Genomic DNA, 23,673 nt, shown 5'->3' with positions numbered 1-23,673 from the left:
GTTACCAAGGGCTCCAAACCATCAGAGACACTGACCTGGGTGTTGAGGAATGAGGCCCCACAAGGCATTTAGTTACTCATTCTTTTGCCTAAGGGACTCTAGAGACTGGATTCCAGACTAGTTTTGCCACTAGCCTGCCCTGAGACCTCGGGGACATCACCCCCCTCTCCAGGCCTCTGTTTCCCCTTCTGTAACTTGAGTGGCGTAGTTTTGATGGTCTCTAAAGGGCCCAGACTCGAGGATTACTGAGGCTCTCCTCTTAGTCCCAAGCCAGGCTTGGAGCTTCCTGATCTGAGAACTGAGAGAGTCCTCACCCAAGAATTCAGGCCTGCTGAGTCCTGAGCCATCTTCCCAGGCTGCCCAGGGGCCATTTCAGGCCTCAGGGCCCATTTCTCTGTGACTCTGAATTTCAGGCCCAGTCCCTTCTTGCTGGAGCTCTCCTGTTTCGTTGGAAATGTGAGGGCCAATAGCAACTCAGAATGTGGAATGGGCTGCCCTTGAAATAATGCAGAACCCAGAGGTCTACAAGGTTCCATGACTCTTGGGGGAGATGACCTGCTGTGGCCTAGCCCTACGGCCAAGCAGAGAAGGTGGCAACCTAAATATCCAGGAGTTCCCTACGGTGGTCCCAGGGTAGGAGGAAGGAAGGGGGCACTGAACCCCTAGCCCACTGAATTCACCTCCACTTTTATTCCATCTCTGGAGGACAAGGGACATCCTCCCCAGATCCAAAGCTCACCAGTGCAGCATACTCTTTCTCTGTCTCTTACCTCCCTTCCCTCCCCAGGGAGAAGACTTTGGCCTTTGTTTGATGAGTCCTCAGGCCCCCAGTGACCCATTTCCCAGGTGAACATTCACAGGAATACAGCTTGTTGGATCCATTTTGACCTAGCTCAAGAGATAGTTCAAGAGTGATTACTAAAGCCCCTCTCTGGCCCCTGAAAGCCATCCCCTTCTTGTTCTAGGTCCATATTTGCATAAGAGTCATCCCTGACTCTCCTGGAGATACCTTCAAAACAGTCCTATTTCCTCTCTTCAGAGTGATAAGACCCTTGCCTAGGATTCTGCTCTTGGGGTCTCCAGTATGTCACCCAATTCTGGCTCACAAAAGGGGCCCAGTTATCATATTGATGTTAATTACAAGGCCTTGTGCCCAGCAGGTGCTCAGCAACCCTTACTACTATTGCCTTAAGAATAATTACAGTGTCTTACATTAATGGATGTTCAATAACTAATAATATTAATCATGACAGCAAACGTTAGGCTCTTAACTATACACCAGGCATTGTTTTAAGTGCTTTGTGTACATTAACTCATTTAATCCTCTCCTCAATCCTTTAAGGAAGAATTGTCCCTATTGTACAGGTGAGAAAACTGAGGCACAGAGAGATCGGATATAAGTGATTACGTGATGAAGATGGTTACAGTCATAGAGCACAGTGGCTCTTCATGTACTCTTCATACTTACAACATCTTCCAAGTAGTACGTGCTCTGCAAATGCACACGTAGGGTGCTCAACGAATGGTAGATGTCATTACAGAGCCCAGTATACAGTAGGTGCTCAAATGAAGTCTGAAGGTCGAGGATTGGATTGTACCCTAAAGGGACAGGATCTCTGTGCTGGCCCAGATCTTACTCAGGGTAGAAACTCACTGCTCATGGTTCTTTTCCTCCAGTCACTCAGCCCAAGTCCAGAGGAAATAAGGCTCTTCGTTAGAGAGGCGCTCTGCCCTGTGTGGCCATGCAGAGGCTACAGGAAGTCCCCCATGTCTACTGTTCAAGCCATGCATCCAAGGGTCCGTGTAAACAGGAAGCAGCGTACTGGCTGCGGAACAGTGCCGCAGCCCGCTGTACTGTCCGCCTTGTGTACAGAAGCAGCCAAGTTGTCCCTGAAGCTGAGGGCAGCCGGGGAGAGTCCTCCACACATGCAGATGTATATCACTGTCTACCCAGCACCCACACTGTGTGTCAGGCATGCTGCCGAGGCCTAAAACAGTCCAGCAGCCCTCTGCTCCTTGCGAGGCTAGGTTTTAGTGTCGGTTTTACAGAGGGGAAAACTGAGGCTCAGAGAAAGAAACTGACACACCCAAGGAACTGCAGCTGGAAAATTGCAGAGCTGGGATTCCACCCCAAGGCTCTGACCCTCAACCATTGTCCTTTCCACCCAAAGTACAGTTTTTTTCTTAGTATTTATTGAACAGATTCCAAGAGAAAGAGAGGTAAATCTTGGCCTTCAAAATAGGCAGAATTTTGACAAACGAAGGAGTATTTAACCCCGGAGGTATGGGCTGCCCCCAACACCAGTGTTCTGAACAGGGCAGTGTTAACCTGAAAAATGCTCTTTCCAGGAAATAGTAAACAAAGGGAGAAATTTCCTCAAAGCCCACCTGTGGTCTCAAATGCCCAATGTACTGGTCCCTGCATCCTTTGGTAACTTTGAGTAGAGGGGCATGATATTAGAATGACTTTTGTATATTTAAAGCAATCCGATGTGACCCTTTTCAAACAGATACTTTTGAGAGTATGATTCTATGACTAGAAAATAAGTGCAGCTTTTTGTATTAGCCAGGTGTGTGCTGGAGAGACACACGCATCCCCTTCCAACCCTCCCCCCACCCTAAGCGTTCCTCATCTCTGAACCTGACCCTCTAAGCCTCAGCTCACCCCACCCCCCATTCCTGAGGCCCACTTTATCCCTTCCTGTCTTTTCTGTCTACACATGACTGGTCCTGCTTGCTCTACAAAGGAAACAGAAAACTAAGAGTCGGGGACAACGCTCCCCGCCAGCTGCATCCACACGGCCCTCTTCTAAGTCGAAATTTCAGGAAAGGCAAAGAGTCTCAGACGTGTGCTGTGCCTGAGTTGGTACCACCATTTTTGGCAAACTCTTTCGGCAGACTCCTGGGCCCCTCCCAACAGGGCAGGAATTTCTCATGAACAATTGAACAAAGCCGGGAACTCCAGGGAGAAGGCACAGGACATTCCAAAAGGATTTCTCTCAAGCTCCAAAAGACAACATGTGGGAACACTGCAGAAGGCTCATAGCCTAGCAAAGAAAAGCATGAAAGGGACGGAAAATCTGCCCAGGAGGAAGGGCAGTGCAGGCTGGAGGAAGGAACAAGGGGCCGGGGGTCAGGAGGCCTGAGCAGGAGGCCTGCCTCTGTCACTAGTGACCCTGCGGAGGCCACTCCACCTCTCTGACCTCAGATTTTTGGTCCTTAAAAACTGAAGGAACTGTGAAAATAAACAGAGATGCATAGATAATCTGCTCATAGAAATGCTTTATGAATCACAAAGACCTGGAGGCAGCCCAGATACCCAACGATAGGGTAGGGTTAGTGAATGATAGTGTGTTGATGAGACATGATACCAAATAATTATTGGAAACATTATGTGCACAGTCAAGATGACTGGGCTTCAAAGTAGCTGGCCCACAGACTGCTAACAATTACCATCTGCAATAAAGAGCTCATACCAGAATGTAAATTTATGTTCTGCTTCCAAAATGGACCAAGTATTGCAGGAAAAAATAGTGTCAGCCAGGCTAAACAGAGTGCTGACTGACACAGCTGATTTATACTCTGAGCAAGTTCCTTATCTCGTCTCAGGCGGGTAATAAACAGTTGGGGGACTGGCACTGGTCCGCAGAGCCATTTTTAAGTAGCTCTGGTCTTGATTTACACATCTAACTGTGTTTATAAAAATGTTAAGTGAGAAAAGCAAGACATGAAATCGTAGGCAAACGCTGATCACAGGAGGGGAATGTCCATGCGTGCGGTGACAAAGGAAGGGAAATGAGCATGGATGGAGCCCCAACCACCGGCCCCCACACAGAAGTCTTCTGGAGCTGAAGTCAGAGCATGTGGGCAGGAATGTGAGGGGGTGTATGGAGGCCATAAGAATTCCAGTCTGGCTGGAGGGTGTGGTGGGGGTGGGGGGCTTGGGTGACAAATTCAAATGACGGAGACCATTTATGGTTAGCCCGGGAGCCAGGCTCTGGGGCTGTGTTTGCAAAGTGTGTTATGAGGAACATCAGTCTCATGAGATGGTAAAAGGCTTTTCTGTACAGACAAGTGGGTTCCATTCTCGAATCTGTTGAGGGATGCTGAATGAAACCAAGTTGGAAGAGCAACTTTCCTGGAGGCCTGCTCAGAAATTTTCCCTGTGTTGTTGTCCCTTGAGATGGCCAAAGTGTAGAGAAGAGTACAGAGTTCCCAGACTTCTTGACCAGGGAACCCCCTTTCCAAGGAGCACCTCAGAGGGCCAGTGATCCACAAGGCACAGCATAGGAACCATGCCCTGGGCCTGGGACCCAAGGCGGAAGCTCAGCAAGAGAGCAACTGGTAGGGGGCGGGTATAGCTCAATGGTAGAGTGTGTGCTTGGCATACATGAGGTCCTGGGTTCAGTCCCCAGTACCTCCATAAACAAACAAACAAACCTAATTACCCTCTTGCCCCCAAAAAAGGCAAAAAAAAAAAAAAGCAATTTGTATAATTAGCAATGATGAGGGGTGGTGGGTAATGATGAAGAAGGGGCAGAGAGGTCAAATCCAAGGCCATTTTCAGAAGACTCACACTTCTGCCTGGGCAGAGTTGAGAACAAACCAATAGAAGGCAGAACTGGGTATGGTTGAGAATGTGAGTTCTAGAGTCAGACAGACATGGACGTGAATCCTGGCTCCACCCATGTACTGACAGTGTGATGTCGGCAAGCCACTTCATCCCCTGGGCCTTAGTTTCTTTGTCTGGAAAGGGCAGTAATAAAACACACTCACTTGTCTAGTGCCTGGGACCATAATCAAATGAGTTTCAATGTTGCTCAGACTGTGAGGGGAGTTTACCTTTACCCCCAGTACAAACGAGAAGGGGGACATTACGCCTTATGCTTGAACCAACTTGTTGTTTCATTGAATAAGTAAAATTATTCAAGTGCCGACACTGCCAGGCACTGTACTCTTTACAGGGATCCACTGGGAAACAAGACAGAAACCAGAAAGTCATATTCTCTGCCTTCATTATGCCTCTTAACATTAAATGGTCTTCCAAATTATTGTGATTATCAAAAATGTTAAGAGGGAGAAGCTTGGGGGAGGGTGACTGTGAGAAAGCAGTGTGAGGGATGTGATCTAGCCTGGGGAGGTCAGGGAGGCGTCTATGGTAACATGATGTCTGAGCTGAATCCTAAAAGAGGGTTGTAGGGTGACATGGGGTGGGTGTTGGGTGAGAACAGCACTTGAAGAGAAGGAACAGCATGTGCAAAGACCATTTTGGGGGAGGCATATGGCTGGGGAACCGGGCAGAACTACATCTCCCATCTTGCATGCACTCCTCCCTCTCCATGAACTTCCACTGCCCGCTTAGAACTGTGTCCTCCCTCCTTCCTCTTCTCCACATCATCTCCTTGTTCCCTCTCCTCTATCCCCACTCCCTTTAGCACCAATTTCCTATTCTATATTTTCACCCCAGTACATATCCTTAACCTGCCAACATCTGTTTTCCCACACAGGCATTGGAACACTGTGCATGTTTAATTATTGAATGAAATGCAGGACCGCAACTAGACCATAAAGTGCCTTTGCTCATATTATCAAAAAGTACCCCTACTGGGCAGATATAGCACCACAACAGGACCACTTGGCTGCATATCCTTGTTCAGTGAACAACCTGCCCAACTGTCCACTGTGGCCCTGGATGAATGAATGAATAAAGGAATACAAGATGAGTGAGAAGCTCCAAGGCAAAGAAAATATTTGGAATAGAAGTCAAGAGAAGCTGAGTCCTGTCAATTTTGTAGTGGCAGACAGGTGACCCACAAACTCTGGCTGCTGGTTCCAAAAGTCCCCAACTCCTATGTCTCAGAAGCCAACTTGTTTGGCCATTCTTGCCTGTCCAAACTCTTATAGTCTCTCTTTATCTAAGGAACTTTGCGCAAGACTTGAGTTGTTTCTCTCCCAAAGAGCATAACCAGCACCCTGAGCTACAAGCACGCACAGTGCGATTACAGGCGCCTCCCAGGCTCAGCTGGGAGCCTTGCCTCTGCTCCTCTTCTAAGCCATATGAGGAGATAGCCAGGCCCTAGACAAAGCAACTCGAGAACATTTACTAAAGATACCAAGGACTGCAAAATAAATCAGAGCTGGCCAAATCCCTTAGTGGGAAGGAGAGGATGCAGAATAAATAGGGGGATGACAAATCCTCGGGGTAGGTGGAGTTACTAGGGAAGACAGGCCATATTTTCTGCCCTCCACGTCAGCCCAGCTCCTTCCAGTCTCCAGTCAGTTTTACCATCTCTTCCCCCAAACTCGTTTAGGAAGCCAGACTTATAGCTCAGATTTAGTCTTGACCAAAAATCTACAAAGGGTTGCTTGTTCTCCTTTTCCTTTGCTTATGAGCAAATCATCCAAGAAGCCAAGGCTCTGGGACTCAAAGGGCCCGAGGTAGGGAACAGACACGGAGGCAGCTCACAAAATGCGATTTGTCATGGATGCTGACCCTCCACGGACAGGCAAGGCCTTGGAAAAATCCTGCCACCGAGGTTGGCCATCTGCCAACTCTGAAGTCAGTAGAGGTTTGCAGCCTGCCTCATCAGACAGGGAGTTCCCAAGTGCAAGGCTATACCCCCCCATCAGACTGGACATCCTTGGACTGAGGGCTGCATCTGGCCTTCAGATTGGGAGCAACATGTTGGGTCAGAAGCTGCTTTCCCATCAGACTGAAGCCCCTGGAGGGCAGAATTGTGTCTCCCTCTTCAGATTGGTAGCTCACTCAGAAATAGTAAAAGAAATGGCTATTACTTATTTAGTGCTTACTATATGCCAGAAACTGTACTTTAAAAAAATTAATATATTAAGTCATTTTAATCCTCATAACAACATTGTGACGGAGGTCTTAGCATTATTTTCCTTGTCTTGATAATGAATCAGAGACATGGAAAGGTTGAATAATTTGCTCAAGATTGCCCAGCAAGGTGGTGGAGGCAGGATTCTCCATCAGACTAAGAACAACATGAGGACAGGGACAGTATCTTCCCCCTTCCCTCCATCAGATGAGGGGTTCACCAAGGGCCAAGATCAGGCAGCCCTCTTCTGTCCACCCCATGTCCCTGTCTGGGGCTGAAACAGACCTTATTCAGTGCTGTGCCTGGCATCTGGATTGTGGCCAGGAAGTTGGTCAAACCACTATGGACATAGTTTCTGCCCCTTACAGCTCTGAGCTGGTCCCCTAGAAATATCCCATAGGTGGAGAAGAACCCAGTCTTTTGGAGATGGGACTTTTATCTGGGGGTCAGGGTGTCACTATTTTCTCAATCCCTCAGGTGCCAGCTAGGATGCCCCAGTGTTTACTCATCCCTTGGATGGGAGGTCCCAGAGCCCCTGAGAGCCTCCAAGCCCCTATCACAGAGAACATGCCTTCCGGAGCCAGGCCTGGTGCCACCCAATTAGCTGGGCATTTCCTTCTGTCCACAGCTCACCTCCCTCCTGGCTGCAAACCCAGCTATGAGTCTCTGGAACCTAGCAACTCTCTCAGGAAACAATGGAAACTTCAGTTTTTATTCTCCTCCATCATTACTCAAAAGGTTTTCCTCTAAGCTACCCCCACACATCACACCCCAGTTTTCTCTCCACCCATCAGCCTGGGCTGCCCTGGAAATTTTCAGGCAGAAAGGAGACCATGGCCTGGAGAGGCCTGGTGACATGGCTGCGTGTGCTGTCTGTGGGTCTGTGTCAGACAGGGACTGTTGGGGACTGGGATTTACCCCCCAAGCATCTGTGACTGGAGCTTTGGCAGTGTCTGTGTCTGGGCCTGGGTGTGTGAGTCGGTGTGTCTCTGGCACTGGGGCCATGATTTACGTGAGTCAAAGGAGGTCTGTGAGTGAATGGTGTGGAAAATGGTGTCAGGGGTAATTCAGTTTAGTATTTAGTGCCTACTGTAAGGCACTGTGGTTAGTGTGTGAGAAAATGTAAAAAAATGTGAGTGTTACGCATGTGAGAAATTATGTTGGCCAGTGCGTAAACTGTGAGCGCCTGTGGGGAATCTGAGCGTGAAAACATACTTACGCTTCATGTCTTGAGATTCAAATATGTGAATGTGTGAAAATATGAATATGAACGTGGGCAGCTGAGTGTAAGTGGTGTCCACTGTATCATCTGCAGAGGTGAAGGCTTTTAACAGGTAGAATGATCTTTTGAGCTGGTGAGGACTCTGTACATGAAAGTTGGATGAAGAGTGTGTGTGCCGAGCGTTCACGCGCAGTGGATGAGCGCGTTAGTGCGTGAAAGTTGTGAGTGTGCGGGTGATCTTGTGAGTCCAAGTTGGCATGAGCGTGCATGACCGCGTACGAAAGGGGCGTACGTAAGCGCGTGTTATTCTGGAGGGTCCTGGAGAGCAGGCCCGCGTGGAGTCACGTCTGCCAAGTGGGAAAGGATGTGAGCGCGCATTTAGGGGTGGGGGTCGGAGGGGGCGTGCCGGAGAGGTGTGCACGCTGAAGGAAGGCGGCCCCTCGCGCAGGGTCCCGGCCCCCGTCCCATCCCACACTCCAGGCCGGTTTTGACGGGGAGCTAGGTTGGCCGGCTCGCGCAGAGGGGGCTGAGGGCCCAGACAAGGGCCCAGACAAAGGCCCAGTTGGCAGCGCGGCCCGCAGGGGCGAGCGGAGCCCGCGGTCCGGAGGCGGTCCGGGGGCGGGGCCTGACGCCAGGGGCGGGGCGGACCGGGGCGGGGCCTGGCTCCCGCGGGGGCGGGGCGGGCGGCGGGATGGGTGGGGGCGGCGGGAGCGGGCCGCGCCGTCCCGAAGACTCGGCAGGCTGGCCAGCGGGCGGCTGCGGGCTGGCTCCAAGCGAGAGAGTGAGCGGAGCGGGCCGGGCCATGGGGCGGCGGGCGGCGGGCGCGCTGCTGCTGGCGCTGCTGCTACACGGGCGGCTGCTCGCGGTGAGTGTGCGGGGCGGAGAGGCGGGAGGCGCCCCGGGCCCTGCTCGCCGCACCCTCCAACTTGGCGGGGGCGCCGAGGCTGCGCGGCTAGGATTCTGGCCCGGGACGGCGGCGCCCGCCAGGGACCCCGGGCACGCACAGGCCAGCGCCACCTTCCGCCGTGGGGCTGTCCAGAGGGGCGCCCAGGGAACCCTGCGTGGGGCCAGGGGCGGGGCCTGCCCTCGTGGGAGCCCGTGGGTCCCCCAGCCACGTTGCTGAGTCTCCGAGTCGCGCTCTGCATGGCCCAGCCTGCTGTTCCTGGGGGCCAGGCGGAGAAACTTCAAGCAGGGTGGGAACTTGGCAGGGCGAGGACACCCCTTTCTGTGCCAACTTGGAAAAGGGGCACTCAGTGGTGATGGAGACCTTATCAGTCCTCACTGGAACTTTACCACTACATCTGTCCTTTCGGAGCTGGTCACCAGGCAGGCACAAGTAAAGAACCGTTCAGGACACAACTGAGGCTTCTGTGGATCGCCCAAGGGCCCTGGAGTCCCACAGCCCAGGAATTGAATCAATCCTTGCTCTTCACTGAGCAGTTGTGTGACCTCCCACAAGCTAGTTAACCTCTCTGAGACCAGCCCACACGCCCCGGGGAACTCAAAATGCGTGGCCTCAAAGTGCAGGACTGGGTGGAGTACCGACGAAAGTGTCTGGTGCTGGGCCCGCTCGTGGTGGACACTCAGTAGTTCTGTTTCCCCAGCTTTCTTCTCAGATCTTCAACTTGCAGGGGTGGCCTGCCCCTACAGCCCAGTTCCCTGCTCTCTGGGTGGATGGGCCCTTGCAGAGGAAAAGAGAACACATGGCAGGGAGAGGCTCTGAGGACCCAGTGAACTCGAGAAGGGCAGGGCGGGGTCACTGGGCTGGGAGCTGGTGGCAGATGTGGACGCGGGCACATGTGGGGAGCTGGGCTTGTGTGGTGAACCACAGAGCCACCCCACCCTCTTTCAGGTGGTCCTGGGCCATCCTTGTCCCCTGTTCTCAGAGCCAAGAGAGGGACTTTTCTAAGCCGGCTAGTGTTTACCCAGTGACTGACTCCCAGTCCTCGCTTTGCTGGCTCCCTTCACCTCTGCCCTCCTGAGTCACTCGCCCCAGACCTGACCCTTCACCTCTTTTGCCCCACCCACCCAGCACCTCTCCTCCCCCACTGCCCATCTGGGCAGTTTCCTTAATCCTGTCTCAGTCTCTCACCCCAACACATCCAGCAGGACTCATCCAGTTGCTCCCGTCTTGATCTGAACTTGGAGCTCCCAGCACTGATCTTTACTTTTCCAAAAAGTAGGCACCAACCTAGTACATGGAATGTCTTCCTCTTCAGAGATCCCTCAGCTCTGCCCCCGATCAGGGGTTCTCCTGGAAGGAGTAGGGAGAGGCGGAGGAACCGTTTGCTGTGTGTGGGAGGAATTTCCACAGAAATTCCCAGATTGCAGCCAGTCCTCTCATTCACTTGTTCATTCACCTCATCTCTGAGCAGCATTCCATGACAGTGAGTGGGAGTTCAGGGTTCATTCATTCAGTAGATACTTGCTAAGCACCTACTGTGCACCAGTGCACCCAGCGTGGCACTAGGGGCTGGGGTTTATGAGTGAGCAAGAACAGGCCCTGTCTGTGCTTTCCCAGAACTGAGATGGGTGAACAGGCAGCTCTGATCCTGTGGGATTACAGTCTCCTCGGCAACCACACTGAGGTCTTCATGGTCCCACCCTAGGCTGAAGGTGAAAGTGCTGAAAAGAGCTTGGCCACCGAAGTCTCATGAATCCACTTTTGAATCCCAGCCCTGCCACTTCCTAGCTGTGTGATCTGGGGCAAGTGTCTCTCTGAGCCTCAGTTTCCACATCTGTAAAATGGTGAGAAGTTCGTAGGTTTTAAACGACAGCAGGTTCCTAGCCCAGTGCCCTAGGCAACCTTGGCTCCTCCTTGCCTGCCACCCTTTATCTTTTCTGCCTTTCAGTTCGTGTCCACAAGCCCTTAGTTAGTGGGTGAAGGTCGGACATGAGGGGAGGTTAAGATGGTCCTTAGGGAGCTCCAGATCTCACTGGGGGCAGGAGACAGAGGAAACAGTGGTCTGTGATTAAGTGTGGGAGTAATTTCAGTTCAGAGGAGGTGGGGAGGCTTGCTTGGGAAGGGGACCAGGCCTGGGTGACTCAGGGCCTGCCTTGGCCTGCTGACCCCTTTTCTTCCTGCTGGGGCCTTAGCCCTTCCTTTCTTGAGGCCAGACCTGCCGAGACACAGGATTCTTGAGGGTGATTATGGTGTTTTCCAGAGCTGAGGAGGGAAATCACTCAGATACCTGTTTCCTGCCTCAGCTGGGTTTCCTTGCTGGGGAGGCTGTGGGCAGGCGGGAAATGGAGGAGCCTCCCCTACCCTCAGGGGCTGTGTTACCTCAGCCCTCCCCTTGACAAAACTGGCTGCCCTGTCCACACCACCCTGCTCCATACCTGCCACTGGGAGGGGTTTTGAGTGTGCTCTGGGCTTTCCAGAGGGAGGCTGCAGGTCTGTCCACAGAAGGAGGCAGAGGCTTGCAGGGGCAGAGATGGACCCTCCATCCCACAATGCCCCAGCTGAGCTTCTTGTATCTGGGGAGTCCTGGCCCCCGAATGGCTTGGCCCGGGCCTGTTCTCAGGCTGAGCACAGGCAAGTTGGGATCTGTGGGCCTGAGGCCCAGCCTGGGAGATGAGTGGAGGGAAGGTGGCAGAAGGTGACTGGGTATAGGGCTTGGAGTGGTGGGGAAGGAGGTCTTGGGGTGCCAGGCCAGATGCTGACAAGATGATATGGAGACTTCACATTTATCCAGTGCGCACTGTCTGCCAGGCATGAAATTTCTCAACGAATCCTCACACGTGGTTTCCTCGCTCAGAACCTCCCTGCACCCTGCCCTGTTGCTCACAGTCAGACCGCAGCCCCTGACTTAATTTAGCCCACAAGGCCCTACAGATCGGCCTCCCCGGCTCCTTCTCAACTCGACCCTCTCCTCCTGCCCACTTTCCCCTTGTTTGCTCACTCCAGCCACACCAGTCTTTGTTGCCAGACCATGCCAGACACACCCCCACCTTAGGGCCTTTGCATCTGCGGTTCCTTCTCCCTAGAACACTTGTTCCCCAAATATCTGCATGACCCCCCTGTCTTACTTCCCTCAGGTCTCTGACTCCTCTGCCCACCATTTGCTGTCCCCTTAAACTGCTTTGCTTTTTCTTGTCACTATCTGATGTGTATTTATTGACTTGTTTATCTCTGTCCTCTCCCCCAACTTCAGCTCCGTGGGTACAGGACTTATGTGCATTTGCTCATGGGTGCTGTATCCTTAGCACCTGGCAGGTAGTAAGCGCTCAGTAAATATATCTGTTGAATGTATTAAGCTGTAGCTACTAGTAGGGTGCCCATTCTTTAAGCAGAGGAAATTGAGGCACAGAGAGGTTGTGTCACTTGCCCAGTGACTCCTGTACACTTGTACTCAGTGGCATCACAAGCCAGGCTTTGGAAGCAGACAAAGCTCCTCGCCGCTCTACCTGCATCCCACTTGCTTGTAGCAGGCAGGCAGTAGGTGTGAATAAAACTCATAACTGATGCTGATAAAAAGACTCAGGTCCTAGATGGTGCAGGGGCTACCACAGACAAGGAACAATGGAGCCTGGCTTTGGGGACAGAGGCACTCAGGATAGGTGTGCCTGAGTGTCCACAAGGCCAGCTGGGGACACCTGTCCTGGCGGGAGCCTAGAAAGACTAAACCCTTGGGCAGGCATTTGTGGCACTACCTGTTCGTTTGTAGGTTTGTTAATTTCCTCATCAGATATTCCACGAGGCCCTACAGACAGTTGAATTAATCCAGGGGCTTTAAGACCCAGCCAGCCCTACCCTGTGTGGGAAGTGAAGGGGAGAATGGTTGGCTGCTCTGTATGAAGCCTTCACTGGGTTCCCCTGGCTGTTCACTAGGGGCTGAAGGTTTAGGATGAATCTTAAGAGGCTTCAGGGCTGCCTGGCTTTGGGGCCAGTCTCAGGAGGGAGGGTGAGAGGGGCTGTCCAAGATGTGGAAAGATCTGGAGTGATGATTCAGAAGCCACTTGGAGGCCAGACTTATGAGTTCTGGACCCTCAGACCACTTCGGGCATGCGGAAAGGACTCCCTGCCCTGGCCTGTTGCCCCCTACCCAGTCCACTCCCAGCTGTGAGGGATCAACTGGAGGAGGAGTGGGCAAACGTGACCCCGTCCCCCAGCAGCTTCCCAAAGCTCTGCTGAGCCGACTGTCCCTCCTCTCAGGGCCCACCACCCTGGCCTTCCCCCCATCTCACTTCTGCCAGGAAGGGGGCGGTTAGGCTGAGGGTCCTGGCCCTGCTGGAATGTTGCCCCAACCCAGACCTTGGCCTCTTTGGCCCTGCTGCCCTCTCCTGCTCCCAGGGCCTGACTGGGGCCTGCTGGCTGCCCCAGCGCCCAGAGCTGGCTGACTGAAACCCAGAAGAATGTGTGGAACTCGCTTCGTGGGGAGCCGCCAGCCTCACTGCCCAGCCTGGTGGCGTCGGGTCCATGTCAATAGCGGCCTTGAGAAGGGAGTGGCTCCTGGTTGCTGGGGGTGGCTGGGCCAGGGGCACCGTCATGAAAGTCCCAGGAACAAGGCGGTTCTTTGAGGCCTGGGAATGTGGGGTCTTAAAGTCTTAGCCGCCCCCAGAACCTGCCCTCCCTTCCTTTCCCTGTTGCCTATGTGGGCCGGGGCTTCAGGGACCTCAGAGCATCCCTAGGGGAGGCATCTGTAGCATCCATGAGATGTCCTTAGGACCAGCTCCTGGCTACCTACCAGAGCCCTTTCCCTGAGGCACAGAGGAGGGCGCCCTGCTCCTCTGTTGCCCTGGATTTTAGGGGGTTGTCTGGCACACAAAAGCTTGTGGTCTGTATTGAATGAATGAATGAACAAATGATGTATGTGATTAAATATTCTGTAAACTGAAGTCCCCGAAGTGTTATGCTCAAAATTCATTAAGCAAATATTTATTGAGCATCTTCTAAGTACCTGACCTGGTTCTAGGTGCCAAGGTTGCGGCAGAGAACAAAAAAGTCAGATTCTCTCCCCTCAGGTTACTTGCCTGATAGCTGGTGCAGGCAGATAGCTGGTGAAGACAGACAGTAAATTGATTATGTCAGGTGGTGGTGGTGTTTGGAAGAGAAAATAAAATGGGGAAGTGGGTAGAGAGTGATCTGAAGGAGGTGAGGGTATGAGCCCTGCCGATATCTAGGGAAAGGGCACTCCAGGCAGGGGGAACTGTTAACAAAAAGGCACAGAGGTGCTTGGTGTGTCTGCCCACATGGCTGAAGCAGCATGAGTGAGGGGTGGTAGATGCGGCCAGGGGCTTGGCAAGGGAAGATGGGGCAGAGCCTTGGCCATGGGAGGGACTTTGGATTTTGCTTCTGAGTAGGTGAGAGGTCACTCTAGTTGCTGTGTGGGGAAGACAACGTGAGGCAGCGAGAGCCAAAGCAAGGAGTCCATGACTCAGCCCCAAGAAGATGGGAGCTTGTACCGGGGCGATGGAGGTGGGAAGAAGTGGCTGAGTCCCGAGTGTATTTTGAAGGTCGGGCCGACAGGATTGGCTGATGGACTGGGGGTGGGGACGGGGACAGGAAGAGAGGTGTCAGGGATGTCTCCATAACTTTGCCTTGGGCATCAGCAAGATGGAGCTTTCACTAACGGGAGAACTCCAGCAGGAGCAGGCTTGGGAGGAAGACAGAGAACGGCAGGTGATGGAGGAGACGGCATAGGGGTGGGGATGGTGTTGGACTCACTCACAGCTAGGGCAGCCCATCATCCCCACCCCAAATTGAAGCCTCTGCATTGGCCTGTAAGGGCAGGTGAAGGGGGTCTTGCTGAGTGTACATTTGTGGAGCGGCAGACACTGATCCCTTGGAACCCCACAGCCTAAGCTCATAGCTTGTATAATTACGTGTTTAGTTGGAATTCGCTGTCTTCTCCCATCTAGAATGGAAGCTCCGTGAGGGCAGGCACTCAGTTTTATTCATTGCAGTTTGCCCAGTCTAGGCTGCTAGGTGATAGTAGGTGAACATTTATCAGGTGAATAAATTAATAGCCTCGAGGGAGCCAGCAGGCCAAGAAGGCCCAGGCTTCTTGCTGAGGATTGAGAAGGGGCTGCTTCTGGCCCCCCCCCCCGGAAACAGGGGAGCTGTTCTTCCCAGCCACTGCTCTCTGCTGAGGCCTGGAGCATGTGGGACAATCCAAGGTGCCCACCCTGCCATCTTCCACTTCTCTGTGCCGTCCCAGGACTCGGAGCCCCTTTCTCTGGGCTCTGTGATCAAGGGAAAGGTGTGGGCTCAGAGGGCCCTGCCTTCAAGTCTTGGCCCCGCCCTGATTGGCTGTGTGACCTTGGGCAAATTGCTTCATCTCTCTGAGCCTCGGGTCAGAGATGAGAACCATGATGCCTGTTTCACAGGTGTGTATGAGACTAGGTGGATGCACCTCACACGGTGTCTGGAATATGAAAGGTGTTTGACAATTGGTGGCAGCTCTAGTAGTCTCATTCCTGCTGAGGGTAAGGCCAGAGTGGTATTTGACTTGAGGTTCCCAGTGCCCAGCACGATACACCTCCTGATCACAACTGCTGCCATCTATGACCCAGGCCCTGCTCTGGGCTGGTGGAATGAATGACGGAGCTAAGGGATCATTCCTGCTCCCTCTGCCTCTCTTTTTCAGCCTCTGAGCCCCGAATGTAACTGCATCTGATCTGTCACTAGCCCCGCTTCCCCCACTGAGGCCACAGCTGCAGGACAGAGTCCACCCTTCCACCCTGATTGCTCCTTCCTGGAGGGGGAGAAGGAGGGGGGCACACCCCAGGGTGTGGCCTGGGAAAGGCTGGAGCCTGTGGACGCATTGTCCCCTTCCCAGATGTGCGCATTTGGTGGGCTCTGAGCAACAAGAGTTGTGGCCAAGTGGCTCCCATGGGTGCAGAAAAGATGTTCATGCATCTTAAGGGGAATGGTGGAGGGGGGCTCCCTGGGACTCCATCCCAGCCCCATCCTCCCTCAGGCCCACTAGAGGAGGCAGGTCCTGGCTCAGAGGGCTGTGGGGAAACCTGCAGCAGGTCCGTGGCCAGGGTAGATGGGGCTGTACAGCTCTGGGTCTGGCCCCCATGGGCTCTCAGAGAAAGAGCAGGACTAAAGGAAAGAGACCCACTCGTACATGGTAACCTCTCCCCTGACCCTGTGCCTTGGGCTTGGGCTGCTGGGCAGAGACATGCCCCTTCCCAACTAGGGTGGGTCACACCCAGGTGTTTCACTTTTTAATATTTGGCATCTTTTCCCCAATCCCAGGCTGTGGGGATAGGGAGGTAGCCTGGGGCTGGACAGGGGAGGACTGTAGAGACGGCCTTAGGTGACCCCACAGATGCTTCTCCTGGGGTGGGGCTGGGAATTCCCAGCTGCTTCTGGCCCCTTCCCAGCCAAACCCCACCTCTCTCTTCCCTGCCTCCCTGTACTGATCCCCAAAGAGCCAGCTATGACACCCCCTGTCTGCCCCCGGTCCTGGCCTCCCCTCCTCACCCCAGCTGACTCATCCCTCCTTGTTTGGTGTTTCCAGTTTTCAAATAGTTGGGAACTGGGATCATGCCTCTTCTTGGATCCCTAGCTGGGCTGGATGCTCTGAAATTCTGGCCTCATAAATCCTGGCCTCCGTGGCCTCTGTCCCTTAACGGCTCTTCTCCCTCTCTTGCCGTTTGCCTGCCGTTTGCCTCCCTGTGACCCTTCAGCCAGAAGAACCGAGACCTCAGAGTTTCCTGAGGACAGACCAATCTCTTCTGTACCCTGGGACCTCCAGGGTCTCCTCCCCAATGACCTCAGTCACCCAGATCATCAGCCAGCGCTCAGTGAGCGCTCACACCTTCTAATTAAAGCTGCCACCCTCTCTTAGCCAAGCCCCACACAGGGCTGTCTCCGGGCATTATCACATGTAATCCTCACAGCAGTCTTTTGACGTTGGCATTATTATCTCCATTTTGCAGAAGGGGAAATGAGGCACAGAGACGGGGTATGGCTGGCCCAAGTCATCCGTTCAGTACGTGGCACAACTGGGAGTAGAGCCCAGGTTGTCTGACTCCAGACTTGTCATCCCTTCCTGAATGGGTCCAGCCTGCTGGAGGGAGAGAGAGGTCAATCTGGGAGGGCTGGCCTGGTCAGGACAGGCTGCCTGGAGGAGGTGGGCTGGGCCAGCCTTGGGAGAGGGTACGGCGAGCTGCATATCTGCCACGTGGGCTTATCCAGCTTCTACTTCTCAGACTTGGGTGCCTTTTGCCCCTTGGCCTCTAGCTCAGTTTGTGATAACATGCCCCAGGGAAATGGATTTGGCTTTCCCTGGGACTGAGACCCTTGGGAACCTGGACCCTTCTCAGTCAAGTCCCAAGCTCCCTTCAGGGCCTGTAGGTTTTGCCCTGTTTAGAGTTCAGTGGATTTTTGCTGAGTGAGGCCTGCTCTGAGCCAGCCCTGGGCCCATCTCAATAGTGGCCCAGCTGGGAGCAGAATCTATATGTAAGTCCCAAACTGTGTCATTTGAACATCTTCGTATGGTGGAAGAATCAAGAATCCATGCATCCATTCATTTATTCACTCATTCATTGCCTGAGGACCTACTGTGTACCAATGTACTAATGTTTTGTCTGCATTATCAGCTTCCCTGTGTAGTTGGGATTATGCCCCCATTTCCCAGGTGCAAAACAGCTCAGAGAAGACAGTGACTTGCCCAAGATCACATAGCCAAATGCAGAGGAAAGTGGGAGCTGAATCCAGCTCTGTCGGTCCACCTGGAAGAAATTAGCACCATGGTCGCTACTTTCCAGAAGCTCTGGGTCTTTTGGGAGAGGTAGAACTCACGAACCATAATTACGCAGCACAACTCACAGTCTAAACAATAGTGGATTGTCAGGGAAGGAAAAGATCAGTTTGGCATGAATTATCTGGAAAGACTTTCTGGAGGAAGTCGGGCTTAAAGAGCAAGGAGGATGTGGCTGGTGAAAGGAGAAAGGCATCCGGGGCAGGGGTCCAGAAGTTGTCCCCATCGCCCCTAGGTTTACATTGTTAAGTGTGTGAGCAGGAAGGCCCTGGCCTGCTGCTTGAGTCATTAACACTGGGAAAGAATGGAAGGAAGTCACCAAGATAGCTGAGGTGACATGCATTCCAGTCCCCTACCCTATAATTGGTCAGACTAGGAGGCAAAGGTCAATTCCTGGGCCTCCTCTTGGTTGCCAGCCACTGACCCTCTTCCCTGGACTTCACTTTTCCTACCCGTAAAATGGGCTCCTTTCTCACTCTTTGCCCACTTGCCAAGTCAGAGGAAAGGGACACTGAGTTACTGGAGTAAACTGCCAGCTTGCCCTCAAGGGTTGGTGGAGCCACCATGCAGAGCCCACCGTCTTACCAATCTCATGTCTTCCTTCAGTGATGCCACCAGCCCACAAGTGCCAGGCCCCAGGCTAGGGAAATAGATGAAGGAGAAGCCTCCCCTGCTCCCTTAAGACCTCCCTGAAGCCTCACCTGTCCTCCTATGTGGACCTGGGGTCACTCCTGCAGTGGTCCACCCGTGGAGGATCGCCTCAGCTAACATCCAGGGGCCCTGGAATGTTTGTTTAGCAAGTGAGTGCTAGACTAGAAGTCATTCTCCTCCTGGCCCTACCAGAGTGATCCTGGGCAAGTCATTTAACTTCTCGGATCATAATTTTCCCCAGAGGCGAAATGAGACCGTTCATTCAGTCATTCAGCCAACATTTATGGAGCGCCAGCTATATACCCAGCCTTGTATTAGGTATAAACCCCAAGTATGGGTTGAAAGAGCTTCTAGTCTGATGGGGCGACAAGCTGGGTGGTGGACTCCTCAGTAAAAGGGGAGGTCATTTGACAGAAGGAGGCTGCATTCAAGAAAGGGTATCTAAGAGCTTGAGAGCACCTTCCTAGGGCCACGGGACCTCTGGGAGATATCTGGGGTCTTTGTGACTCTGTCTCAGCCCCGTTAGGGAGAGCGCTCCCCTGGGCTAGGGCAGATTGGAGAGCAGGCCGTTTTGCTGTGAGTCTCAGATGAGCTCATGGATGTGAAAAATAGCGAGGCTTACTTATCCCAGGTCTGGTTATTTTACTTGAAGAGAAATGGAAGCTGCCAGCAGCTCAGGTTTGGGGCTCTGCAGCGTTGAGTGACTTAAACAAGAGAAGTAGGGCTGAAGCCCCTGCGCCCCAGTTTCCTTCCTTTTCTCTCTCCCTGCTCTCATGGGGAGCTCCAGGGAGGCAGAGATCAGCTCAAGCCTGGATTTGATTTGAAGCAATGGGAGGAAAGGGTTAAGTCCTCCTGGTTTCCCACCTCCTGGGTGGGAGGAGGTAGGGAGGGGACAGGGACAGGGATGGCTGGGGCAGGAATGTGTGATAAGATCAAAGCTTCCAGCCTGCCTGGGCCTCACCTAGGTTTCACCTGAGCAATCGAAGGGAATTCTCTAAGTGACCTCCTGGGGGAGGGGTTTGCAGGTCCCACCCTCCACCCTTCGGCACTCTGAGAGGCCCCACCCACCTCACTCAGGCCTCAGGTCCCCTCCAGGAAGGGTGGAAGCCCCAGGGGCCACCTTTACTTGGCATGTCCAGATTTGGGGGGCACCCTGCCTACCATCCCCACCCCTACTAACTCGCTCACCCCTTGAGTTTTTGGCCAGGGCTCAGATGCTCCTTTATGTGGCCTGTTAGCCTCCCATCAGTTAATTTTGCTCTAGTTAATTCTACAGATTATGCTTTGGGACAGTGTCATGGGCGGGAGGCACAGGCCTGAGTCCTGTCCTAGCTCTGTTACTTATTGCTGTGTGACTGTGGGCTGGTGACTTAACCTCTCTAAGCTTCATCTATTAGCTGGAAATGGTAATACCATCTTTGCAGGGCTTTGATGAGGATTAGATCACGTAAATCACCTCCAGCCAGAACAGGCAGTTGATAAATAACAGGAGCTATTATTTTGTGATTTTCGCTTCCCCTCTTCAAGACTGTCCCTGGTACTTGGTCCTGGGTAAATGCTGGGGCTAGGTTTTGTTCTGCCTCCCCCTGCCCCTTAAGGGGACCCTAGTGTCCATTCTTGTGTCCAACACTCTTCACTTATGAATCTTCATAATTTGGGGAGGGGAGCAGGGCAGGGAAGGTTGTGAGTGAAGAAGGCCCAGATGCTCCTAAGTGCCCTCCAGGCACCTGCTGGGCCACCTGCCCTAGTGATAACAGATTAGGCCTTCCCGGTCTAAGTCGCCCCTTCCCCTGAACTAGGGGCCTCAGAATCCCAGTGGCTGGCTGGGAAAGTGGCCCTAGAATACCCTAGGTGGGAAGGGGCCCCTGGGGTGGGATGCTGTGAGCTGGTTAATGATTACTCTGTGTGTTGAGAGCAGAGGAGGGGGAGGCCCACTCTCCCAGCTCCTTAACCACTGGTTGCACTTGAGGTATGTGGGCACTTGGGTGTTCCCTACTTTAATATGGCAGCCCTGCTCTGGGGCACGTGGGGCGGGGGGAGCAGGGAGTAGGGGCCTGGAATCACAGATTGACCGGCAGCCTGTGCCCTTGGAGTCCTAGGGTGAAACGTCTGGGTGAAATGTGAGCTAGGGTATAATAGGCCCCTGTGGTTTGGCGCCAGCCATGTGAGCAGACCCTACAGTGATACACCAGCTGAGCAAGCCCCTTCTAGCAGCAAAAAAACCCTTTGCTCCTCCTTTCCTGGGCTCAGACCCTGCAGAGGTGTCCCAGTCACAAGGTAGTAGGTAGTTAGGGCTTTGAGGCAGGTGGGTTTGGGTTCCAGTCCTACCTCTGCCACTTCAGGGCTGGGGGACCCTGGGCAAGTCACTGCACTTTTTTGAGCATCCATTTCCTTATCTGAAACAAGAGAATACTAATCCCTGCTTTGCAGGTGTCCGTAAGCCAAGGTGTGGGAAGTACTTAGCTCATAATGAGTACCTGGGGAATGGTGGCAATTATTGCTAGTATAGTTTTTGTTATTAGGCGAAAGTGAAAGTTGAATCCTAGTCTTGGGCAACGTTGGCCCCGTGGGATTAGCTGGAGGATTTGCGGGGAGAAGGCATGGGGCGGTCCCAGGAACATGTATGAGAGGGTATCTCTGAGAGGGCTGGAAGGATGGGGAGAAGGGGGCTTCGGCGTTGGCCCACCTTCGTCCTCCCAGCCCTCCTTCCTCCCTGGGCTGGGTCCTGAGGCTGGTGCTGGCCAAGAGTGGAGGAGGAGGGAGAATTGTTTATTTTGATAACATTAGGGCATTTTCCCCCACTGGCAGCTGCTATTTTGAGAGCCCTGGAGAGCAGGGGCTATGGTTAAATTAGGTAATGTTGCTCCAGAAGGAATGTGTGAAGCAGTCAGGCTGAGGCTGCAGGGAGAGGACAATTGGTTCCCTCCACATAAAATTAAACTGCAACTTGGAAAAGAGCAGCTTGGGGCGCTTTATAAGGCGGTGGAGGGGGAGGCTGCTGGAAGCTGCCACTGGGGGAGTGGAGGTGATAGTCCAGGGCCTCTCTTGAGGGGAGCCTGGGCTTGTGCCCAAAGGCCTGGTTGGCCCAGCAGGGGCCTGAGAGGGCACTGAGGGGCAGGGCTGGTGTGTCCTCAGCTCCAGGCCTCTGGCTGCCACTGAGGTGGGTGGGGCTTGGGGTGGTGTGATGCATGCCGAGGATGGATCTGCAGACTTGGCCTTGAATCCTGCTTCTGCCTTGAGTCCTAGCCTTCTGTGCTTGAGCAAGTCACTCAGCCTCACTGGACTCAGTATTACCAGGGGTGACATAATGGTTCCAATGCCCTAGGGATGTTTCCTAGGGATTAAATCTCTAGAAGAAAACGTACAGCTAACTTTTACTGAAGGCTGCTGTGTGCAAGGTGCTGTTCTAGTCCCTTTTTGTCCTCATAACCCAAAGGGTGATCCATGCACCAGCAGCTTGGGCCTCACCTGGGAACTTGTTATAAATGCAGAGTCTCAGGCCCCACCCAAACCTACTGAATTCGAATCTGTATGCCAACAAGATCCTAAGATCCCGGTGATTCACGTGCATGTTAAAGATGGAGAAGCTCCACTTTACGTGCGTTGTCTCATTGTATCTTGAAAACCACCCCTGTGATGTAGGAATTACTATCATTTGACAATTGTGAAAACAGGGGCCTGGAGAGATGGCCAACATAGGAACCCCAGCAATGTTATCTCTCTCCAGTTCTGCTCCTCCTTCCCCTCTTTTGGTCTGGGCTGGAGTTGGGGAGAAGAATGGGGTGTCCTAGCCCCTGGCAGGACTGGAGAAGGTCAAGGGTATCCCCTGCCTTTGAGACTTAATCAGACTCTGTTCCCTCCATTCACCCATGGGATCAGCACAGCTGAGCCTGAGCCATCTCCCCAAAGTCATTCCATACTTCACATCCTTGGAGAAAGTGGGGGCAGGAAAAGGGTTCCCTACTGGTGTGCTTGTGGTATGCACAGTGGCCACTGCCTGGCAGGTCAGAGGGAGACAGGGGAGTCAGAGCAGCGGCTGCCCTGGGCTTAGTTAGGGCCACCCCTCCTATCACCGGTACTTTGGGGATTGAGTCAATCGAACAGCAAATACTACATGCCCAGCCCTGGGAAGGTATCCTAAATGTCCCCCAATTCTGTAGACTTTTCTTTATACAGGAAAAAAAAAGTTACTATAGTTTATTTAGTACGTGCCATGTGCCACATGCTGTGCTAAACACCTGACTTGCATTATCTTTCTTATCTGTTTAATTTCACAGTCAGTTTCCTTCTCTATAAAATAGGGAGAGTGATAGTAATACCTGTCTCATAGGGTTATGAGGAAGATAATATTTGTCAAGTGTCTGGCACGTAGTGTTGGTTAAGTAAATATAATAGGTACAAACAATCTCTCAACAAGGTGGGCACTATCATTGCCCCCATTTTACAGATGTATAAATTGAAGTCCTGAGTAGGGAGGGGACTTGCCTGTCAGGATCACAGGAGATTAGGGCAGAGCCATAAGAAATTGAGTCCTCAAACTTCTAAGCCACTATTTATAATTCAATTCAATTTAGCAAATATTTGGTTATTATGCACTTGCTGCTGCTTGGCATTGAGAAATGTCCAAATGTTTTATATATATATATATACACACACACACACACATTGTATATATATATGTGTATATATATATATGTGTGTGTATATATATATATATGTATTTTCATAGTATATATAAGTATGATGGGAAAAAAACTCAACCTGATATTTGTCCCCAAGGAGCTTTGATTTCAACAGGAGAGGAGAGACATTTACTCAAGTGGCTATAATTAAGACCAAATCTCTAGTCCTCTAAGAGGTAGAAATTAAGTCCTACGGATGTGTGGGGGAGAAAGATGTCTTTGTGGGGGATCCAGGAAGAGTTCAGAGTGGAGGTGGTAGTTAAGCCAGACCTTGAAGGATGGATGAGTAGATTGATTGGGAGGCATAGGAACAGCATTCTGGGAGGAGGGAAAAGCATACATAAAGGCCTGGAGGCAGGAAAATGTGTCCTGTGGGAGAGTCATCCAGTCCTCACGGCCTCGAGGGGCTGCTTGGGGTCTGGAGTGATGAGGTGGGGAAGGCAAAGCGGATCATTATTGTCACTGAAGATTCCCAGTGTTCTCAAAGACTTGGCTTCTCCACCAGATGGTATTATTCCATCATCATCCTGCCTTTTTTTCATGTCAAGAAATCAAAGACTTTT

The 23,673-nt window shown here is 52.5% G+C and overlaps 1 protein-coding gene across 8 annotated transcripts in view; it reads left to right on the top strand.

Annotated features, from left to right (window-relative positions):
• The first annotated feature begins 8,776 nt into the window (after positions 1–8,776).
• The window catches only part of HSPG2 (heparan sulfate proteoglycan 2), a 98,039-nt gene continuing 83,142 nt past the window's right edge, over positions 8,777–23,673 (top strand). For all 8 annotated transcript variants that reach the window (XR_004325398.1, XM_032495397.1, XM_032495396.1 and 5 more), the window contains exon 1: positions 8,777–8,926. Coding sequence is in view for 7 of the 8 variants with exons in the window: in XM_032495397.1 (XP_032351288.1) it covers positions 8,864–8,926 (63 nt within the window). In the remaining variant the exon portion in view is untranslated. The remainder of the gene's footprint in view (positions 8,927–23,673) is intronic.

Source organism: Camelus ferus, chromosome 13 (assembly GCF_009834535.1).
Source record: "Camelus ferus isolate YT-003-E chromosome 13, BCGSAC_Cfer_1.0, whole genome shotgun sequence".
NCBI lineage: Eukaryota > Metazoa > Chordata > Mammalia > Artiodactyla > Camelidae > Camelus > Camelus ferus.
Note: the sequence above shows the minus strand (reverse complement) of the source record. Positions and strands in the feature narration are given on the sequence as shown.